Source organism: Nannobrachium achirus (assembly GCF_963921795.1).
Source record: "Nannobrachium achirus genome assembly, chromosome: 17".
NCBI classification, from domain to species: Eukaryota; Metazoa; Chordata; class Actinopteri; order Myctophiformes; family Myctophidae; genus Nannobrachium; species Nannobrachium achirus.
The window spans coordinates 19795177-19819715 of NC_137824.1; the positions used below are offsets into that span (position 1 = coordinate 19795177).

General features: G+C 41.3%; 1 protein-coding gene across 1 annotated transcript in view; it reads left to right on the forward strand.

The window, feature by feature from the left end:
• The window catches only part of slc7a11 (solute carrier family 7 member 11), a gene marked incomplete at its 5' end in the record, with an annotated part of 26514 nt that extends 25753 nt beyond the window's left edge, over positions 1-761 (forward strand). Inside the window, one exon of the mRNA XM_080746576.1 lies at positions 607-761. Within this exon, the coding sequence (XP_080602702.1) occupies positions 607-662 (56 nt within the window). The 3' untranslated portion in view covers positions 663-761. The remainder of the gene's footprint in view (positions 1-606) is intronic.
• Between the last annotated feature and the right edge of the window lie 23778 nt (positions 762-24539).

A 24539-nucleotide genomic window follows, 5' to 3' on the forward strand; every position in this document is an offset into this window, starting at 1 on the left:
AGCAGGGCCTTGGCGAGTTAGGGCCTGGGTTTGATGCCTTGGGATCTCCATATTTGGGCATAAGTGTGTACCCTAACAGAGCATCATTTGGGAATGCCCATACTGTATATGGACATTTTATTTATTTTATTAATATATATCCATATACATATATGGACTTAATATTAATGTTTCCGGGTAAGATAGGGTGTAAATCAGAGTAAAGCAGGCTTTTGGGCCAGTTAGGGCCTGGGATTGATGACATCAGAAAGTGGAACAGGAAGTGATGTCACAGTGACAGTATGGATATCCAAGGTTTGATCTTTGATGAGGATGATGTCACGTGACATCACTTCCTGTACTGAAGGACGGACAAGCTACAACATTTCTCATGGTATACTGCGACCTTCGGTAGTCCCTGATGGGGCTATGGGCTTAAACAGGGGCAGACACCGACATACGCAGCTGAACGCAGTACTTAAGCGCTCTGCTGGCGCATGTAATAATACCGTTGTTTGAGCAGGAAAATGCACCTTAGTGTTCTAGGTGTGTCTGCCTGCCTGCCTGTCTGCCTGGATGTTTCTTCTTGGTAAATTTCTATTTTTTATTGTTTTTCTCCATCCTCAGATTCCGTCAACAGATTCTTGCAGATCCTATTGGAGGTGGTCCCAGCAGAACATTAACGCCAGAAGAACCCCTCTCCTCCCGTCATCCCTTCCAGTTCCACCAACCATGTGCCAGACACAAGATATCTAATGAAATGCTGCTGTCGCGGACACAATTAATGCTCACTTTCAGGATACAAAAATCATCATTATATCATTATGACACGAGTATTAATACTTCCGGGGCCGTCTCAGACTCATCCAGACGTGGGCATTCTGACGATCATATCTGGTGTGTGTTTTTTTTCTTCAGATTGTTACCTGCCTGTTATTAACCACACCAGAAAATAGCCGATCTACAAGCACACAACGCGTCGCAACGTGGCGCGTTGGGTGCTCGCTGATCGCCTATTTTCAGTGAAAGTTTGACCAGAATACAGATGCTGGGGTTCAAGTGGTAAAACCCTGTATATACTTCATTGACTGGGGTCCGCCAGGGCTCTGTCCTTGGAGGAAAAAAAGCATTGGGCCTAGTACACAGCCTTGGGGAACTTCAGTCAATATAGGGTTAAAGTGGTTCAACATGCCAGACCACCAGTATTGTCCTTTAACCCTTTAAGACCTGAAAAATACCTAGAAATGTCTTCTAAATCCTAATGGTTTTCTGAAAAACTTACATTAACCACTTAAGCCCTATACAGTACAATGAATATATACTGTACCTTGGCTATTTTCAAAGTAAGCCATTTACCATGAGAGGGAGTGGGTTGTTGGCTGATTTACCACTGTGGTAAATCAGCCAACAACCCACGACCTCGAATGGTAAATTGCTTTTCTATCACTTTTTCCATATAAATGAAAGAAAACACAGAGCCAACTCAAGGTTGTTGGCCTATTTACCACTGTTTTAAACCAATCAGAATCCAGTATTTGAACATGTGACTAGAAAAAGTGGTAGACGGATTTTTATACGTTTGAAAACCTGTGAAATGGGACCTTCTGCATAATGAGGAGTACTTTTACTTTTGTTATGTTGACACCAATACTTAATACATTTTGAATACAGACTAGTAACAGACTACTTCTACAATAGGGTACTGATACTTTTACTTAGTACAAAATGTGAGTAGCCTACTTCTTCCATCACTGCTCGTGTACAGTATGTGTGTGAGTGCGTGAGTGAGTGCATGCGTGTGTTGTACATGTGCCTGTGTGTGTGTGCGCGCGCGTGCATATGCTGCAAAAGCGTGAATAGACAGTGATCCATTAAATGTGATTGTATCGTATATTAGATTTCAGTTAGGATTTTAGTCTTGCCATGTGCAGGAGGCATTAATATCTGACACACACACACACACACACACACACACACACACACACACACACACACACACACACACTCTCTTCTCACAGTGTGTAACAATAAAGGATGGATTTTTTATAAATGTTTTACTCAAATGTCTAAAATGTTGGTGTGAAGAAGTGTGAAATCATTTTCCGAGTGAATGTAGCTATAATTGGTGCTGTCAGTGTAATGGAGATAGCAAACCTGTGCTTTTTATTCATGCTTACTGTCTATGCTGCAGGTTGTATTTTATCCGTTGACAGGGCCGGATTACCAGTGAGCTACGTGGGGGGGCCTGCAGGGCCCTGTGTGAATTATTATTTAATAGTCAGTCGGTGACCCCTCGGTTCATTTCATGTACTGCGAGATGATCTAGGCTACTTCTGACTTCGTTAACAGTAGTTAGATTACACATTTTAATTGTATGAATGAAATGTACTGTTATTTTGAAAGCCTCAATTTTAGGAGGAAATCTGATTTCTATTGAAGCCATTTGACGCTTCACAAATCCAAACAACCAACAGACTGGGATTAAACACAAGAATTTAGCAAAACTTCATACCGATGATGAGAAAACCATGAGCTTATGACTTAATAATGTAACCAGACGTGCTTGTAGCCTACCTCTGTAATAACTATGAAGTAACCTACTTACTTCATAATAAAAATAATGTGTAATGTGAGACAGAGACTGTAGTTATAGCAGAGACTGAAGTTATTAATTTGAACAAAAAGAAGGCAGTGTCAGCTGTGGTGCGCCAATCATGCTTGCAATGGTACGTGCACCGAACGCATGTACATTCATTGGGCGCACAAATACAACCTTTGTTGTGTGATTAATGTGCCCTTGACTTGGTGTAGCCCCAGGGCCCTTGAGGGAATCAGCGCCAGCTGCTGGTCCATTTTTTTTATTTCTTCCAGAATCTATCTGCCTCCACCTCTAGCCATGTTAGCGTAGCGCTCCAGCATCTACTATAGGCCTATCTGCGCTACATCTGCATTCGCCTGTAGCCATGCTAGTGTAGCACTACAGCATCTATCTGCCTTCGCCTGTAGCCAGCATAGCGCTACAGCATCTATCTGCATTTGTCTGTAGCCATGCTAGCATAGTGCTACAGCATCCATCCGCCTTCGCCTGTAACCATGCTAGCGTAGCGCGACAGAACTGAGGTTTTCACATTAGACATTCAGACTGCATCAACACCAGGTCCCCACTCCTGAATTTATAATGAAGACACTTAGCCTGGCCTGACCTGCTGTGGCTTGAGTGTTACTGTGTGTGTGTGTGTGTGTGTGTGTGTGTGTGTGTGTGTGTGTGTGTGTGTGTGTGTGTGTGCAGACTGCTGATGCAGATTCATCGGTATCTGGGCTCCCAGGTGGGATAATCCGTCTGAGTATAACCCGCTGTCTGCCTGCCTGTCTGGGTGCTCGGTGCTCTCCCTCTCATTTCACTGTCCTGCGAACGGAGGCTCCATCCATCTACTGCTGATGAGTGCATAATGGCACCATGGGGACAAGCCCTGACTTTAGTTCAGTGGACAGTAACGAAGGACATTTACTTATAGGGGCGGCAGTGGCTCAGGGATAGAGTGGCCGGATGCGTGAGGTTCCCAGTTCGATCCTGCAGGGCTCCCCCAGAGTTAATGTTGAAGTGTCCTTGAGCAAGACTCTGAACCCCATACTTGATCCCGATGAGCAGGTTGGTGCCTTGCATGGTTTCCTCTTTCGAACGCCTCGCCGATAGTCTGATTTTAGATCTGCTATTTTCACTGCTTTTGTGCAACACTTTTGTATGATAAAGTAGGGCTTTAATTTACGGGAAAAAAAAACATACACATTTTACTTGAGTAGTACTAGCCTACTAAGGTACTTTTTTTTGTCTACTTTTGTATTTCTGGATTCTTATGACTTTCACTCCACTACATTTCCAAGTGGCAAACAAACTGACACACGTGGGAGCCGACCCAGGGCACAGCCGGGAAAGGCAAGAAGCGAGCCACCTACATGGAGACACTGCAGCGTGACAGCATAGCTAACAACACTGCAGAGACCCTGGTGCTAGACAGGAGGGTGTGGAGGGCAGCGACTCGGGAGTCCCGAGTTGGTGTTGGCTAGACCGCACTCCCGCATGGCATTGCACATTTCAAAGGCAAATATTGTGCTTTTGACTCTACTAACATTTCTTGGAAGGGAAAAGGTCGGATATAGCAGTGGTTCTCAACCTTTTCAGGCCGTGACCCCCAAAAATAATCATTATTGAACTTGGGACGACCCCCCCCCCCCCACTCCCCCCCAACCACCCTGACAGGCACTTGGAATTGTAGAAGTTGAGTCATTACATTTAGTTTGATTCAGTTCCACAGATAAATATTGTGAAAATATCAGATCTACAAGCTCACAACACCTTGCAACACTGTTTTCAGCAACAACAAAAATGACAATTCTTTGACCCTTTCTTGTATTATGCCTATTTAATTTGGCTAATGTTTGACCAGTTTTTATAGGCTAGTGTAGTTTGTTAATTAGGGTTTTGATGCAGTAATGGTCTTTTTTAATTTCATTCCCTTTTTCCCCACCGTATTTATTTATTTAATTATTTTTAATTTTTTAGGTATTAGGTAATAGTTATTATAAAAGTCTTTAAATTGACACTTTATCATCTGGGGACCCTCCAAAAATCATACGGGGACCCCCTGGGGGTCGCAACCCACAGGTTGAGAACCACTGGGCTATATAGTGTGAATTTACTAAGCCCTATTTCATATGCATAGTGAAACCAATCAGTGGTGGACCAGTACCTTTTTGCAAGAACATGACATTTATACTCTGCTACATTTCAAATGGAAATAATGTACTTTTGAAGGAAGGAACTCTTGGGAGCCAAACCACATAAGCCCCATTTCAAATACAGTGAAAATAGCCAATCTACAATTTGCGGGGGTACCAGGTCGTGGTTGCTCCCATTGGTGTTGTGGCTGTGGGTGTCACTCACTTTGGAGAAGGAGTAGGAATGAGGGCACTGTCCCTTTAAGTATCTTGACCACTTAAAAAGTAGTGCACCCCCAAAATGACTTTATCCCTATACTCATGCCATGTTTTTGTCGCATTCCTAAGACAATAATTTGATTACAATAAATGTATTGAATACCTATAGGACCCGAATGGAAACAAGACTAACTTTTTTGGGTGTAGTCCTTCTAGACCAAGCGTTTTGACTACTTGTGTTCTGTCTAAATAAAATATTCAATCAATATTTAATGACCATGACACAGTTGATTCTGTCAAAACCACTTGAACCGTCCATGCATGGTCTGCTCTTCTTTTCCCTCTACACCAAACCTCTTTGCCAGAAATAGCCGATCTACAAGTTCGCAGTGCGAGGTGTTGTGAGCTTGTAGATCTGCTATTTTTGGCTATATGTTCCACTCAGAATAGGGATGTATAGGGTTCAAGTGGTTTATGTAAAAAAAAAACATGATCATATCACACGTGTGAATGTAGGACACTCCCTAGGAGGTAGACATGTGAATGCAGGTTATTGTCAGACACTCCCTAGGAGGTAGACACTGTGTGAATGCAGGTTATTTTCAGACACTCCCTAGGAGGTAGACACTGCCTCAATGCAGGTTATTGTCAGACAGTCCCTAGAAGGTAGACACTGTGTGAATGCAGGCTATTGTCAGACAGTCCCTAGAAGGTAGACACTGAGTGAATGCAGGTAGGTTAATGTTGCTACTACACATTGCCTACAAACAGGGGCTCATTAACTTCTCCTTGATCACCAGACATTCAGGTGTTTGACACAAGTTAATTCTTAATGACAAAATGGTTTTGTGGAATTTAAATCTCCAGGTGAGTTGAACTACCTACAGTTAGCTGCTTAGCATTAGCCAACATGCAATGGAGATGTAACTCACCTGGATATTTAAACTAGGCTACAGTTAGCTGCTTAGCATTAGCCAACATGCAATAAATTGTGTGTAAACAACACTGTGGTCATAAAGCATTGTTGTGTAGTGAATATAATGTTAATGTTAAGCATGTGTTTGTAGTGTTGAGCTGACAACAACAACAACAACAACAACAACAACAACAACAACAACAACAACAACAACAACAACAACAACAACAACAACAACAACAACAACAACAACATAATACAGGCCTAGTAAAGCACTAACATAAAACCTTGTAGGCCTATGCACTTGAACCCTCCCCTGCCAGGCCCTCTGAATAGGAGCATCAGCTCTCAACAGGCAAAGTGATTGATTGATTGAGGTATTCTTAGAAGTATTGCATAGGTAAAGGTAGTAAGGTATACAGTTTCATGACAGTACAGTTCACTGATACAAGGGCAACTAAAAAAATAAAGACAAAGCTTATTTACGTTGAGATCCTTCTCTTTAACTCATGATAAAGATGATCTGAAGTCCCTGTCCAATGTGCTACACTAGAATAATGCTAGCCGCAAATTGCAACACTAGATTGTTTATAATCGGATGAATCTAGGGTTGCAATACCTCCCATAGGGATCCAATGCATCAAAACAGTTTTTTGCTATCTGATTGTGTTAAACGACTTCAAACTCACCAATATTGTGGCTCTATGGAAAGCTTGGAATGTACTCTTGCTATCTGCAAAGTGTTTGTTTCAGAAAAATCCACCTTATAATTGTTATGATTTATTTTCTGTCAAGAAATCCGAGCAGACATGGTTCATTTTCTAAGTGTTGAACTTCGGAAGCCCTCGTCTTCTATAACGCCATGTCCCGCTGCCTCCTGCATAATGTGACATTTAGAACCAGGTGGTCACAGGACCGTTGAGGGATTTTCCACGAGCGCTTCCAAACTCCAGGACTTAGACAAAATTATCACCTGAACCAAATTTCTTAGAAAGTAGCTCATAAGATGTCTACTGTGGATTTTTCTGAAACAAACACTTTGCAGATAGAAAGAGTAAATTCCAAGCTTTCCATAGAGCCGCAATATTGGTGAGTTTGACGTCGTTTAACACAATCAGATAGCAAAAAACTGTTTTGATGCATTGGATCCCTATGGGAGGTATTGCAACCCTAGATTCAACCGATTATAAAAAAATCTAGTGTTGCAATTTGCGGCAAGTCAGGAGCACTGGTTGTCAACAATGTTTTGTTGCAGTACCCCCTTATACTGATTTCTGAAGCCAGGTACCCCCGTCACCTGACTACAGCATTTTGCTTATGCAATTTACACCCAAAGTCCAGTTCCAATGCCAATATGTTCAAAAATAAAACTGCATAATGGCAATACACATAACAGTTGTACTAGTCAAGGTATTGATGTAATTTGGTTTAATAATTTACAAATGAGAAGGTTCACACAGAGACTGTCAATGTTTTTGTCATTAACCAGTAAAATACATATTCCCATTTTCTCCTGTTTCCCCTGTAGTACCCCTGTGTAACCTTAGGGGTACACAACCCCCTTTTGAGAAACACTGGAGGATGGAGATGTAAAGTAATAGTCACTGGATGTCTGGAGGATGGAGATGACTGGAGACACCACTGGACCCAATATAGTCACAACTGACAAAGTCATAGAAGACGGCTCAAGGTAGGAAACCTTTTTCTTTGCTGCTACTCTTGAGATTATCAGAATTGGGCCACTAACTAAGAAAGGAATGAAATTACATTGCAGATTAAACCTTTTTTTTTTAGACTTCATCTATAGTTTCATAGACTTGTTTGACTTTGACTGCACTGTCAGTGTTGGATTCGCGTTAATGTGTATTTCCAGACATTTAAACACTTAAATTGTCAAAATTAGGTGTTAGATCAAGTTATCCTCATAATGAGAATGCTAGTGTTCAAGTGGTTAATACCAGTAAGATTCCCTAATCAGGAGATAAGCGACCGTCAGGTTGCATACACAAACTTTAGAAGGCAATCGTAGCCAATCAGGAGGGAATATGGGAAATGGGACAGATCCATGTTGATGACAAGACTTCAGAGATGTGTACTTTGCGTGATTTTAGGCCGAAATATGTAGGAGCAGTGTCCAAAAATGTGTTTAGCAAAAGTCGGCCTGATGGTGGTGCTAGAAAAGGGCCATGTGAGAAATAAGGGGTGGAGGTTGTGAGTTGCCATCCAAGGAGTGTGTGTGCAAACTTTGGCATGGATAGTGGCAACGGTGCCGGAGATAAGAGTAGGGCAAATGTGTGACGTGACAGACAGATAGACAGATGGACGGACAGACAGACGCTTAAAACAAAAGTAGTACTCAGAGGACCCCCTAGGGATCACGGGCCCCCTGTTGAAGACCCCTGCCTTAAGGATTAGGCTACATTTTGCGGTATCAGACAATACTTTTAAATACAATACAGATTGGCACAGGTTGGAAACGGTAACATGAGAACCTCAGTGACGATGTCAGTTGTATTATGCTAATTTGATGGCAAAAGTGTGATAACATTGCAGTATGAGAGTGTATATTGTATAAGTCAACATACAACTATGTCAGTCAATTTGATATAAGAACTGACATACGACAACCCTTTCTGACAGTTGACACCATGTGGAACAAACGTAATATGAATTGTTATACTGTATATGTTTGAGTAAGGTGACATATTCAGCTATATTTTCGTCTATGCCTTACCCCTTTGCCTTTTTGAACTATTTTGAAAAACATTGTAATCTACATCGACACGTTGTGACCTTGTAGATCAGCTATTTGAACTACCGTATTTAACGATGTTTTTCAAAATATATATAAAAAAAGGCTAAGAAGTTCAAGGGGTAAGGCATGGACGAAAAGTGGGGCCCCTACTGTAGTTCTAAACTTCCAGCTTTGACAGGCTTTCAGAACTAGTGTTGAGTTTTCTTGTGTCAATAACAGTACATCCAAAGTTGACAGACAAGTCTTCTTAAAGTTAGTTGTTGTTTATTCAAAGCAAGAACAGTCCTAACCTTGAAAGCAGATGTTGGTCAGCTACTGTATCTAGCTAAATTACAGACCGCATAAATAGCACAGATTACACTTCGTCAAGTCTAGATCTAACGAGGTGTATGCTTGACCAATCAGAAATGATTGTATACTCTTTCCCTCATCATATCATATCTACGCGTACAGTGTGTGATCTTTTTCTTGACCTTTCTCTCTGCAAATACGACAGCATGGACATTTCTAGTCTGCTAAAACTTGAAACCCTCCAGGCGTGCAAGCTTAAGAGCATGCCATGTATGTTGATCTTCTCTGCTCCATGTTAATGAATGCAACCATTCTCACTCGAGTCGCGAACACAAAGATTATTTTGGTGCTTTCCCAGTGTAAATAGTATAGACTTATGCTCTATGTGAGGCAATCACACAACACTCATAGTAGGCACACAGCACTCAGTTTGCATTTAGGAAAACAAAGAAATATTAAAGCTGTGTTTTCACGACAGTGGTAATATCTTACCTGCAAAACAAACAATGAGCTTTGCTTATAGATTGGCTATTTTTTAATAGACAATGTGTAAAATATGAATCAAGTGGTTAACACATTTTTTCATAATCTAAATTTGCAATGTAACAAAATGAATGCATAGTATTCTTTAGACATTAAACGTCTAGAGCACGACATTTCACTGCTCACACGTACGGTTGTGTGGCATGGAATCAATAATAGGCCTACTGAATGAATACTAATGTATCTATGTGTCCATGTGCAGGTCAGAGTGAGGCGTGTCCAGAGCTCTGCGTAGGTTCTGCCAGAACAGTCCAGGGTGCTGTCCAGCCTGGGACCAGCTCAGGTAGGTGCTTCTCTTCACCAGCTTCCTCATGTGATAGTAGGGAGACAACTGGTGGGCTGGAATGTCCTCCAGAAACACCAGGATCAGGACGTCTTTCTGTTCATCAAACAGACGGTAGCTGCACACGCAGGAGGTGACAGAAAATGTACTGTCAGTCTAAACTTATACATTTCATTTTGGACACACGGTGTGACTTGATATAGGCTACGTCAACGAGTGGGCGGCGGTCGCTTAGGGGAGCATTCTTGTTACCGGAAGGTTTTCCGGTTCCATTCCACGGACTGGCAAGGATAATCTGTGTGTGTCTAGAGCAGTGGTTTTCAACCTTTTTTTTTTTTTTATTATTTGGCATTTGAGCACACAAACCACCATTTGATGAGATGTAGCCTCTCAGACTTTAGAATATATCGTTGGTCCACAATTCCAATGATGTGGTACCAATAGGAGAGATTGTTATCTCTCCTATTGTAAACAATCAAAATAACAATTATTCTACATTCCCTAATTGTGTAGACTTCTTACACGTTCAAGATTTAAAGATCTACACAGATCCATTTAGTTACCAACTCTCCATCATTTAACTGGGGACCACCTAGAACCCCCTTAAAGTCCACTGGTGGTTCCCGGACCACTGGTTGAGAACCATTGGTCTAGCACCACGCAAAACGGTGATAGACTCCTTCGCTCTGGCTGATACCGACAATAAGCCTCTCCGACCTACTACTTAGGTGGCCGTTTCATATACGTAAATCTGGCCTCTAGTTTAATTGGCATGACTATGCAGTTAAATGGCGCCCCCACCTGGCCATCTGGATCTCTCTAGAGCACCACTCACTCTCCAGGTAACGATGACTGATCACACAGATGGTCTTTCTGCTGCCATAGATGGCATCTGCAATGTTCTCTATGATGGGTGTACCTGGAAACAAAATGTATGAACATGAATCAATTAAGCCAGATTCAAAACATTTTCAAGAGATGGATGGATGGATGGATGGATGGATGGATGGATGGATGGATGGATGGATGCGTGCGTGGGTGGGTGGGTGGGTGGATGGATGGATAACATGGCCATATTGCCACTAAAGACAAGGCAATCAGACCCTTCTTATCCATAAGTGATGGTGGCAGAAAGAGACAAACCGATTCATGCAAATGCAGTATAACTTACAGACCGAGAGAGTTTTGTACCTGGTAGGAAGTCACGGTGGTGCAGACAGAGTCTCCAGCCCTGCTCTCCCTCCAGCACTGGAAGCATTTCTCTGTACACCCAGAGCTCATCATGAACGTTGTAGGAGATGAAGGCATCGTACTGCTGAGGAGACCCCCTCTTTCTTTTGTTAGCATCATAAAGGAAGGCCAGGAAGAGGTAGTAGGCATAGAGCAGATGCAACTTCAGGAAGTGGTAGGTGAAGGATGTGAGCAGAGTTAGCACAATCACACAAGTGGAGGAAATGTAGCAGATGAAGCTAGCGTCCATCCAACAGGAATGGACGTCAAAGCCCAGAAACCTGGATCCCTTTTTAATCAGAGGATAGGTGCAAGTGTAGCGATGAGCACCAACTACCTGCGTTTGGTTGTTGTTCAGCACCCACTGGTGAAAGTCAGAATTGGAGCAATCACAAGCGAACGGGTTGTTACTCATGTTAACATACCTGAGGGCAGGGAGAAAACTAAACACAGAGACATTGATCACCGTCAACTCGTTCTGACTCAGGTCCAGCCAAGAGAGGCGGGTCAAGTTTGCTTGTGCCAGGAAATTCAGGCACGTCAGATTATTGTTGGAGAGATCGAGAGCCTCTAGGTTCTGGATTGGGTCAAATACAGCTGGGTTCACGTATCGCCAATTATTGCTTCTGAAGGTAAGAGCCTTTAGCTGTGGTGTGTTTTTAAATGTGGTGAATGTAGGATACTCGGACTGAAACGGATAATGAATCGTAAAGCTCTTCAGGCTCTTCAGTGATGGTAAATCAAATAAATAACTGTTCATTGGTTCATTAGATGGACTTTGAATGGGATTATTGAAAATGTGAGTATTTAGACTAAGGGTTTCAAGTTCATCTAGTCCTACAAAAGCAGCGCCTTCCCACTGCACCAACCTATTTGATTCCACGTCTAAGTGCTTGAGTGATTTCAGACTTTTCAAATCCCCTCTCTTGAGTGATAAAAAGCAATTAGACCTCAAGCCCAATAATTCTAGTTTATTTAGACCTTTATTGAAGGTATTGAAGGCATTGCCAAACATCTGAATGTAATTAGCATTAATAGTTAGAACCTTTAACTCACTCAGCCATTGAAAAACACACTGTTTGATCGTAAAGATGCGATTGCTATCTAGGTGAAGGTGTGTGAGTCTGGTTAGATTGAAGAAGTCTAAGCAGCCTAAATCATTGATATTATTAGATTTCAGGTTTAGGATTTGAAGCATGGAGAGATACTTAACATCATCTGGCACTTTGGAAAGGTCGTTAGCCCTAAGGTTCAGGTGACTCAGTTGCTTCATTTGTTTTATTGAATCCTTAAACAGGTCGGTGAGTCTATTAAAGGATAGATCCAGGTTCGTTATCTGAGTACAAGGTGACACCTTTTTACTTAGGCTGGCAATGTGGATGTATTGTAGGTCGAGTGTCCTCAGTGTGGATATATTGCATGCTGTATTTAAGATTCCTCTGTCTATCCACTGCTTCATAAATATCAGATATAGATACTCTAGTGAATCAAGGCTCTGCAGAGACTTTGTAAGGGTGTCAAAAGATATAGAACCACTTAGATACACCTTAGTTAAATTCCTGACAAAATATGTGTCCTGTATGTCCCACTCCCATCCTTTGTTACAACAATCTGACAGGTCAATTTTCTTAAGGTGTGGAAATACAGCTGTCGTGATGCTAAACCTTTTAATCGACTGTGATATCACTCTCAACTCCCTGAGCTCCGAGGACATGTTTAATGGCAGATCTTTTGACTGAAAAGACTCTAACTCTCGAATTGAGATGTTCAGCACCTGTAATCGCGGTAGTTGTAAGATGGCGATAATATCTGTCATTTGATGTAAGTGGTTGGACTCCAGATTTAGTGCCTTTAAATTGGTGAGTGGCTGGAAGGCAACAGCGCTGATGGATTTGATATAGTTCACATCCAAGCGCAGTAGCAACAGTTTAGACAGTCCCTGAAACATATTGTCTGTCAGTGTTGTTAGTTTGTTATGGTTCATACGGAGATCTTTAAGTTCCACAAAATTGACAAAAGCCCAGTCATCTATGTGAGTTATTGAATTAGAGGACAGCGCTAAATATATGACCTCTCGGGGAATGTCATCTGGTATGTTAACAAGGTGGCGACTTACACAATTAACTGAAACACCAGCAGTGACATTTTCAGAGTAAAGAATAGTGCAGTCTTTGAGGAAGTAAGTCAGTATAGGACTAAGATGAAGCGTGCAGAGCAGAAATAAGAAGGGGAAACAATGCCAAATTCCTGTCTGTGGCATCATGGCTGGCTTCAAGGTCAACTTTCGGGTACTTTTAGGTGAACTAATTCTGCTGTGGACACTGGTTGGTGTCTTGATGATCTAAAGAGGATAAAGCGGTACAACTGTTACAGCACACACGTAACCTTTATTTGATTTGTTGCCTTTCATTAGCCACTTCTCAATTCGGGGGTTGGACAATACGAAGTGCAGGGTTGTGTGTGCGATGATGCCACTGGGGCGCACCGTGTACTGTCCCATTTCGTAGACCCCTTGAAATCTACCCTTTGAATGTGCGCTAATTCCCCCTGTTTTTAAACATGCAGTCGATGGACACTTCAAGCACTTTGTTGGATAGCAGGGTACCACAATGCAACGTGCCGACTCGGCCATTCTCATACTGTTCGCAATTGGACTCTTTAAATGCTAGAACTGTGGAAAAACTCTATGATCTTCCCCATTTAGTCTGATTCAATTTGGAGAAATGAGAAGTGATCCTGTCAGAGGAAATGTGCTTACTTTATGAACCATCAACCTTCTACCTTTGGTACCTTAAGTATGTCGATATTTTTGTACATTGTACATTTCGAATACGGGACTTCTACTCAAGTAGGTCGGGGTTTCAATCCCATGCCACGTCACACCAAAGAATACATTCCAATGGTAAATAATGTCTACAGGCCACAAGGCTTGGCAAGAATACTTATTTACTTACTGTACAAGGTAAAAAAAAAAAAAAAAAAGTAAAGCAATCCATTTAAAGTGGGCAATCAATAACATTTCCTTTTAAACAGACATGTTCTTCTCCACTACTGGACAAATCAAGTTAACCAACTATAGCTACAGTGACATTGGCCTTAAGCTACTCTATCGGTTGGTCTACGTATCTTTGTATGAATCAGTTTGACGTATGCTTGTCCAACTACATACAGTTGTGTTGTTTATCTTCAGTCACACAATCATCATGACATATAATTACTGGGGTTGCATCATTACGGAACAATATTCATAATCTTGATACTTACATAATGGCAGAGAAAAGATTAGCCTCTCTGTGGTGCAAAGTGGAATCCCTCCATCATCCTTCAATTTCAAACTTTGATATAAAACAGAAAAGTCACAAGGAATAGTAGCACTATGGACTTGGTATTCTTAGAGACAATCCACCTACTTGTGCGTTTATCAGAGAGGAATGAAGCATCATCATTTGAGACTTCATGTGATATGGAAGTCCATTTAACCTCAGATTATTTAATACATTATTGAGAAGTGAATGTAGTGAAGAGAAGTGAAAGAGGAAACACACGAACGCGCACGCACACACACACACACACACACACACACACACACACACACACACACACACACACACACACACACACACACACACACACACACACACACACACACACACACACACAGGCTTCCAAGTACTGTATGCAGATTGAACATCTGTACCCATCATTTCAAGTAAAGGTTGGTACTTGAATGTTTATCTTGGATAGCCTGGTCAGATCAAAATTCAGGACCTCTGTATGAGGACAAAAACATGAAACTGGTGTTTTGAAGATGCTAAGAAATGGTAAAGATTGTAGGTTTAAGCAAAGTGTGTGTTGATAGTGAAACAGGAAGCATGCTGAAAATGCTGACTTCACATAAATACTTCAATTGAAGTGGAATTGCACGCACTCATGCAGGCCACACCCTTCAAAGATCCTTACAAGTCCATTTGGTTACATAACATGAACTATGAGTTGTACACTTCGTATACCAAGGCCCCCAGGGCTCGGTCCTTACTTGTTCCCCTCCTTTCTTTCTCCCTATACGCATTGTTGTATTGTTTCCAACCTGTCTCCTGTAGTTGTCCAGATATTTCATGGTTGACTTAACTCATTTCCTGCTATCCCTGTCGAAACCGGAGATTTCCCGCTGTACCACTCTGCGATGCCTGTAGATCCCGGAAATGTAATTAGCTTTAATCATTATGAAACAATTAAAAGTATGATCGCAGTATATAACCGTTTCGGAGTCTTAGGCCCGCCTCCTAACTGTATCCGGCCGTATTTCCGGTTCTGACCGGATCTAGGTTTCCGTATCCTGTCTAAGGCCCAATCGTAGCTTCCGTCCCATAGGTTTGCATTGTAAACAAAGGAAGGAGCTGCACGGTCATATCATTGTCTTTTTTCACACACACGTTTTTTTTTTTTTTGATAGCTGTTTGCTTCTTGTGCCCGCCTGGCATATGATCTGCGCACATATCGTCTGCTATGTGCGCAAACGTGTCCATGTGTTACTATAGCGCACAGCTGGCTGTTTCCAATGTTTTCTTATGTAAACACTGGCGGATACAGCAGGATACAGCCTGGCAACGTATATGTCTATTCCAATGGATTTTTTTTTTTATTCGAAAGCTGTCATCGAGTCTACCTGTCTACTACATAGATAGATAGATAGATAGATAGATAGATAGATAGATAGATAGATACCTTTATTATCCCAAGGGGGAAATTCAGTTGTCCAGTTGTAGCATAGCAGTATACAGTATTTACAAAGTTACAGAGAAGTAAGACAAAGGATAGATAAGAGTAAAAGAAAAAAAAGAGCAGTACAGTACCAATAAAGAAAAGGTGTATCAATAGAGGGGGCGAATAATATATACATAAAGTGACTTACAAAAAGAGACCGTAACAGTCAAGGCTAGTTAGTGCAACAAGTGTCTCACTGACATTGTTAAACAAAGCAGAATACTCAGAAACTACCAACACAACCTAATAGTGCAAAGTAAAAAATCTATGTGTCTAGGTCAGTGTGAGGTGTGTCCAGAGCTCTGCGTAGGTTCTGCCAGAACATTCCAGGGTGCTGTCTAGTCTGGGACCAGCTCAGGTAGGTGTGTTTCTTCACCAGCCTCCTCATGTGATAGTAGGGAGACAACTGCTGGGCCGGAATGTCCTCCAGAAACACCAGGATCAGTACGTCCTTCTGTTCATCAAACAGACGGTAGCTGCACACAGGAGATGACGGAAAATGTACCGTCAGTCTAACGTTATACATTTCATTTTGGACTAGATAGGCTAGGCTACATCAACAAGCGGGCAGCGGTCGGCTAGGGTGGGTGCGTAGCGTTGTTCTGATACACATTACTCCAACATTGCGTTCGTCCGACTCTCCCCATTAACCCTATCCCTAAACCTAACTGGACGTAGTCGGAGTAGTGAGACGTTGGACCGACGTATTCCTCCCGCCTAGCGTAGGGCGTGCTTGTTACCGGAGGTTTGCCGGTTCCATTTCCCGGACTGGCAAGGAAAATCGGGGATGGGGAAGTGTCTAGTGGTGGTGTTCAAACTCTTTCACATCAAGGTCCATTATTTATTCGGCATTTGATTCACGGACGATCATTTGATGAGATTTAGCATCTCAGAACTTTAAATATTTTGTTAACGTTGGATAAGATTTTGTCCACAATTCCATTGATGTGGCACCAATAGGAGAGACCATTATCTCTCCTACTGTAAAAGTTGATCGAAATAATAATTATTCTACATTCTCTAATTATGTAGACTTGTTGTAAATTAAGTAATGCAGTTGTTTAACAATAACTTGAGAGTGTACAATTTCATATACATAAACCTGGCCACCAGTTAAATTAGCAGGACTTTGCAGTTAAATGGCACCCCCACCTGGCCATCTGGATCTCTCTAGAGCACCACTCACTCTCCAGGTAACGGTGGCTGATCACACAGATGGTCTTTCTGCTGCCATAGATGGCATCTGCAATGTTCTCTATGATGGGTTTACCTGGAAACAAAACATTATGAACATGAATCAAGATTCAAAACATTTTAAAGAGATAGATCTAGATGGGTGTTTGGATAAATGGATACATAGGCCTAGATACAATGTACAATTTAGGCATTTAGCAGACACTCTTATTCCAGAGCGATTTACAATAAGCAAGGTAATCAATACATCAACATCAATAGATTAAAATGCATAGACATAGTAATGTAGGCCAAACACCTATTCAGTAAAAGAATAAAAAATAAAAAAATAAGAAGAAAATAGGTAAGTGGGCACGTGCTACGGTAAGTTCTATGGGCTAAGGTGGAGTATGAAGAGGGGAGTCTTCAGGCCACGGCGGAAGCTAGGGAGTGAGTTCTGCAGCGATAGATAGATAGATAGATAGATAGATAGATAGATAGACACAGTATTATAACCACTAAAGACAAGGCAATCAGACCCTTCCTGTCCATAAGTGATGGTGACAGAAAGAGACAAACAGATTTATGCAAATACAGTATTACTTACAGACAGAGAGTGTTTTACCTGGTAGGAAGTCTCTGTGATGCAGACATAGTCTCCAGCCCTGCTCTCCCTCCAGGACTGGAAGCATTTCTCCGCAAACCCAGAGCTCATCATGAACATTGTAGGAGATGAAGGCATCGTACTGCAGAGGAGACCCTTTCTTTCTTTTGTTGGCATCATAAAGGAAGGCCAGGAAGAGGTAGTAGGCATAGAGTAGATACAGCTTCAGGAAATAGTAGGTGAAGGATGTGAGCAGAGTTAGCACAATCACACAAGTGGAGGAAATGTAACAGATGAAGCTAGCGTCCATCCAACAGGAATGGACATCAAAGTCCAAAAACCTGTCTCCCTTTTTGGTCAGAGGATAAGCACATGTGTAGCTATGAGCACCAACTACCTGTGTTTGGTTGTTGTTCAGCACCCACTGGTGAAAGTCAGAATTGGAGCAATCACAAGCAAATGGGTTGTCACCCAGGTTAACATACCTGAGAGCAGGGAGCGAATGCAACACGGAGACAATGATCACCGTCAACTCGTTCTGACTCAGGTCCAGCCAAGAGAGTTGAGTCAAGTTGGCTTGTGCCAGGAAATTCAGGGATGTCAGATTATTGTTGGAGAGATCGAGAGCCTCTAGGTTCGGGATTGAGTCAAATGCAGCTGGGTTCACGTATTGCAAATTATTGCCCCTGAAGGTGAGAGCCTTCAGTTGCGGTGTGTTTTTAAATGTGGTGAATGTAGGATACTCCCAATTAACCCTTTGAAAAGGAAATTGAAATGTAAAGCTCTTCAGGCTCTTCAGCGATGGTAAATCAAATAGATAACTGCTAATTGGTTCATTAGACGGACTCTGAATGGGATTATTGAGAATGTGACTATTTAGACTAAGACTTTCAAGTTCATCCAGTCCGGCAAAAGCAGTGCCTTCCCACTGCACCAACCTATCTGATTCCACGTCTAAGTGCTTGATTGATTTCAGACTTTTCAAATACCCTCTCTTGAGTGATATAAAGCAATTAGTCCTCAAGTCTAAGAATTCTAGTTTATTTAGACCTTTATTGAAGGTATTGAAGGCATTGCCAAACGTCTGAATGTAATTAGCATTAATAGTTAGAACCTTTAACTCACTGAGCCATTGAAAAACACACTGTTTGATCGTAAAGATGCGATTGTTATCTAGGTGAAGGTGTGTGAGTCTGGTTAGATTGAAGAAGTCTAAGCAGCCTAAATCATTGATATAATTAGATTTCAGGTTTAGGATTTCAAGCATGGAGAGATGCTTAACATCGTCTGGCACTTTGGAAAGGACGTTAGCCCTAAGGTTCAGGTGACTCAGTTGCTTCATTTGTTTTATTGAATCCTTAAACAGGTCGGTGAGTCTATTGAAGGATAGATCCAGGTCTGTTAGCTGAGTACAAGGTGACACCTTTTTACTTAGCCTGGCAATGTGGATGTATTGTAGGTCGAGTGTCCTCAGAGTGGATATATTGCATGCTGTATTTAAGATTCCTCTGTCTATCCACTGCTCCATAAATATCAGATATAGATACTCTAGTGAATCAAGGCTCTGCAGAGACTTTGTAAGGGTGTCAAAAGATATAGAACCACTTAGATACACCTTAGTTAAATTCCTGACAAAATATGTGTCCGGTATGTCCCACTCCCATCCTTTGTTACAACAATCTGACAGGTCGATAGTCTTAAGATGTGGAAATACAGCTGTCGTGATGCTAAATCTTTTAATCAAATGTGACATCACTCTCAACTCCCTGAGCTCAGAGGACATGTTTAATGGCAGATCTTTTGACTGAAAGGACTCTAATTCGTAAATTGAGATGTTCAGCACCTGTAATCGTGGTAGTTGTAAGATGGTGATAATATCTCTCATTTGATGTAAGTGGTTGGTCTCCAGATTTAGTGCCTTTAAGTTGGTGAGTGGCAGGAAGGCAGCAGGGCTGATGGATTTTATATAGTTTGCATCCAAGCGCAGTAGCAACAGTTTAGACAGTCCCTGAAACATATTGTGTGTCAGTGTTGTTAGTTTGTTATTGTTCAAATGGAGATCTTTAAGTTCCACAAAATTGACAAAAGCCCAGTCATCTACCTCAGTTATTGAATTAGAAGACAGTGTTAATGATGTAACGTCTCTGGGAATGTCATCTGGTATGTTAACAAGGCCACGATGTTCACAATCAACTGAAACACCAGCAGTCACATTGTCAGAGTAAAGAATAGTGCAGTCTTTGAGGACGTAAGACAGTATGGGACAAAGATGAAGCATGCACAGCAGAAATAAGAAAGGGAAACTATGCCACGTTCCTGTCTTTGACATTGTTGCTGTCTTGAGGGTCAACAGGTTCTTAAGGTGAAGTAATTCTGCTGTGGACACTGGTTGGTGACAACACTGTTGAGGATAGACGATCTAAAGAGGATAAGACAGTAAATTGTTACAGTACGCATGTAACCTTTTACTTGATCTGTTACCTTTCATTGTCTCTGCAAGGCCGAAGGCATGTCCGAGACCATGTTTTACCCACTCTCCGTCCCTGTGTTCCCCCGTCTGTCTGTTAACGGCTAATCACAGATTTGTCATAATTATTTGATCCTGATTGGCTAAGATTCCAATTTTGATGGAGTGGTCCCAGGGGTCATCAAAACTATAACGTTGTTTCCTGTTGAGATTGGCACATTTCACCCAGGTTTTTTCATCTCACTCACGTCACTTTGTCTGCTGACCTCACTCAGCAACGAAATAAACAGAAAATAAACCAAAGTAAAAATAAACAATTCACAGGAGGCAAGCAGTGATCACCCCATGACGTGCACTGCAATGTAGTTTCAAATGCACTACATTGCAGGCGCTTTTTGAGAGTGAAAAAAAATAAGAAGGCACGTATGGCATGTGTGATCTGGGCAGCTTGCCCCAGGAAATGTGCCAATCAACAGGAAACAGCTGCATGTCCGTACACGGACAAATATATCCATGGCAAAGACTTCTGTCTTTGGCCCATTTTCTTTTGCACTCACCATTATTACAACATCCTTATTTTGATCATAAGACCCAATTACTGAATGTCAAGTCTCCAGGTTTCAGAATATGTATGACACTATGGCACATTATGATACCAACTACTAGTGGTTCTCAAATGTTTATTTGCAAGGAACCCAGTAACTGTTGAGAGTTTGACTTAATCTTCAGTCTTTTCAAATCTACTGAGTGCAATAATAACATAGAGAGCACTTCATTATTTCTGTAACTGTTACCATTGATGCACAGTAAAATAACTAAGACCATGTACTCTAGTACTGTACTTACTTTAAGTACTATTCTGAGGATTCTTTTTACTTGTATAATACTGGTATTCTCAAGTATTCTTTATTTTCAATACTTTTACTTCTACTCCACCTCAGAGGCAAATGTTGTACTTCTACTCCACTATAACTATATGAAAACTTTAGTTACTATAGTTACTTTTGATTACATTTTGATTATCATTATAAAACACACATATAATTTGGCCATTTCAAAATAGCAGATCTACAAGCTCACAATGCATTGCAATGCGACACCTTATTTATTTATACATTTTGAACTTGTGAAATGGGACATTCGGCACAATGAGTACTTTAAGTATATTTGGACATCGATACTGTTCCATTTTACTCAAGTACATTTTGAATATGGGACTTCTATGTGTAACTGAGCATATATTGCAGTATTGATACTTTTACTTAAAGGGGTACTGTCACCTAAAGGGGTACTGTCACTTTAAAAAGTAATCTTAAAATATGAGTTAATATTTTTATGATGTCATTGTGGGAATGCTCAATAAAGCCAATCAAATTAATTGACTGTACTTAGACTACTGACTGTACTCGCCAGCTGTTGTTGGGGGGGCGAGGGGCAGATTACACTGTGACATGAGTTTCAGACTATTTTAGACCGTTTTCAGAGAGACCACGTGACCCCTACTGTATCATACTATTATAATTTTGGGGCGTGTCAATGGGCCTTTAAGTAAAGCTGGTTCACACGGCAGAGTGAGTAGCCATGTTTGAAAGGTTTTAATGGTTTAATTGCCAACTTTATTTTTGGTACACTTACCGGCAGTCACTGTCTGGCCAAAACCTCTTAACTCCATTTTTTAGGTTTTTGATTTTTTGGCATAAATCAGGGCTATTGAACACCCTTTACATCTGCGCGTTGGTTTAAATAATATTGAACAAATGGACAGTAGTAAAAAGCCCTTCGGTCAAACCTCTTAAAGGGGAAGACCACCCATTTTCAATATTGAACTATGTCATTAATATACCTTAGAGAAGCTGAGTGGAAATTTAAAAAAAAGTCCCCCCTCTTCTGTGTTGCCTAGAACTGGAGGATTGATTTTGGGGTTTGTATTGCAAATTACAATTTGATGACATCACACATTGTACTTTACAATACAAACCCCAAAATCAATCCTCCAGTTCTAGGCAACACAGAAGAGGGGGAACTTTTTTTTAATTTCCACACAACTCCTCTAAGGTATATTAACTCATTCCCCGCCTCCCCCGATAGTCCCGAGAAAATCCCAATGTCGCTCCCCGCCAGGCCCGATAGTCCCGAGAATTAGCTTTTATATAATGTAATGTTTAATTACATTCTCCCCCTGCTCGTGACAAATTCTGAGCCTTTTATCTTAAAGGGAACCTAAAATATCACACATCAAAGTAAGTGTGTTTGAAAAAAAGACTGTAATAATGTACAAATTGCAATACAAATGTATAAATCTCCCCAACCACAGTTAATTGGCAAAAGACGCATTTGAGCTCAAAAGGCTGGCAGCCGAAAAAAAAGAGAAGAAAAAAACAGCTGTGTGTGTGTGTGTGTGTGTGTGTGTGTGCACATCTCTTAGCTGGCTGGTGGTCCACGACCACTGTCTGTTTCAGTGGTCCCCCTGTCCTAATCAGCACACAGTCCCATAAAGAAATAGTGCTATCAGAGTCTCTGATTCAGAGATCTGTCTCTCTCTCTCTCTCTCTCTCAAGACACAAAAAAATTATCGCCAATTCGCCATATAAATGCTTCTAAAACATACCTGAGAATGATGATGGTTGATTAGTATCCACAGGTTACTGTATAATCCATATATCCAGGCTATAATATATTGTTTTGTAATGGTCCACAAGCAGCCAAGCAGGCCATTGTCAACAGGCGGTCCTTTGCAAAAGGGGGTCCCTGGGGGGTCCGCGGACTCAAGGCTTCGCTCAGCAGAGCAGTGGGAACACGATAATCAACTCTTACAAAATCAATCAATAAAACTGCCCGATTACATAAAGTTCACACGACGCGATCCAGTTGATTCAGAGACAAGTGAAGTGGTCCCTGAAAGGGGGTCCGTCCTCTCACTACCCTGCCTGGTCTCCAGCCAACACTTCTCAAGGGTGGTGGTCGTGGACCACCACCAAAACTCCCACGCTCCCCCACCACGCTCCTCCAAAAAAGCAAGAGATCAACTAGTGTTGATTACTAACGAGCAAAGACGCAGAGGAGCTGTTTAGCAGGGCAGTGCAGAGGATTTTTTTAGGGGCAGGGGGAGACATTTTTCTAACATGTCCTAGAATGTGAAAATAGCAGATCTACAAGCTCTACAAGCTCTCAATGTGTCACAGAGCGATGTGTTGAGCTTGTAGAGCTTGTAGATCTGCTATTTTCACATTCTAGGACATGTTAGAAAAAAGACTCATGCCCCCTTTGATGTCTATTTGTGTGTGTGCACCTGTACAGATCAAAACCCATCCGAGACCGAAAACAGACACATAGAGACAGAGAGAAAGCGCCCCCAAGTGGGGGCTCACATAAATGCTCACATAAATACTGCAATATACAGTAGTATATATGTGAAATTGCTGAGTGTATGGTCAGACATAGCCAATAAAAATATGTTTCTCTGCATTTTTCTAAACAGAAAATTAAAAAAAAAAGAAATCCTATTACATAATTACATTAGTACACTTATCTGATAATGCCTGAAGCCATAAAGACAAATATCAAGTGAGTTATCCACTTGAAAAGCGATCGATCACAAAAAGGTCAATATTTCCAGTTGTTTCAATTATAGCTGGATTTTGGTCAAAAATGGCTATTTTGAGATGGCTGCAACTATAGAAAAAAAAGCTTTTTATTTATTTGTTTTATTTTTTGGTGAGACTAGAGGTGGTCCTGTTTCAATTCAGGTCCTGTATGACACAAAATACAGAATACAGAATTTAGGAAAAATGTCAATATAAAAAAAATATATCAATTTTTTCATTAAACAAAATGGCAGAGGAGCCAAACAGTCAATGTTAAAATGGCGGCCAATGAGTTAATGACATAGTTCAATATTGAAAATGGGTGGTCTTACCCTTTAACTCCACTTGAGCTCATTTTCCCGAAAATGAACATTTTGGAGTTAGGAGGTTTCGGTCCGACAGCAGAGATATACAAGTTACCGTGCTGTACTGTACTCTACAACTGTAGCTACAGTGACATTTGCTGCCGGCTACCGGTACCCTGTTGGTCGGTCCACATTTATTAGTACATATCAAGAGCTTGATGCATGCTTTGTTTTACTCCACAATTCCAACTGCAACTGTTTCTTAATCTTCAGTTTCTTAATCTTCAGAAAACACATGCATGGCATAATAGTTACTGGGGTTGAATCGTCAATAGTATACACCTAGGAACGGCATTTATAATCTTGATACTCACATGATGCCAGGGAAAAGATTAGCCTCCCTCCATCATCCTTCAATGAGGCATCATCATTTGGAGATGTGATTCCATTTGATCAGTATACTGTATATATAGTCCATATAGAAGCTAAGTGAAAGAGGAAATTAGAATTGGACTCCCCATTATTGTACACTGTCAGAGTTAACGGGAGACCTTGTAATATTCAAGTTTGAGAAACTCTGCCTTGTCTCTGTTAGAGTGGACTATAAGAACGGGGAATGGGGCTGCGGAGGCTTGTGCCCCGATGGGGCTGGCAGGAACAGTCGCTTGCAGATCGGATATTTTCACTACTTTAATCATTTTTAAAATGAT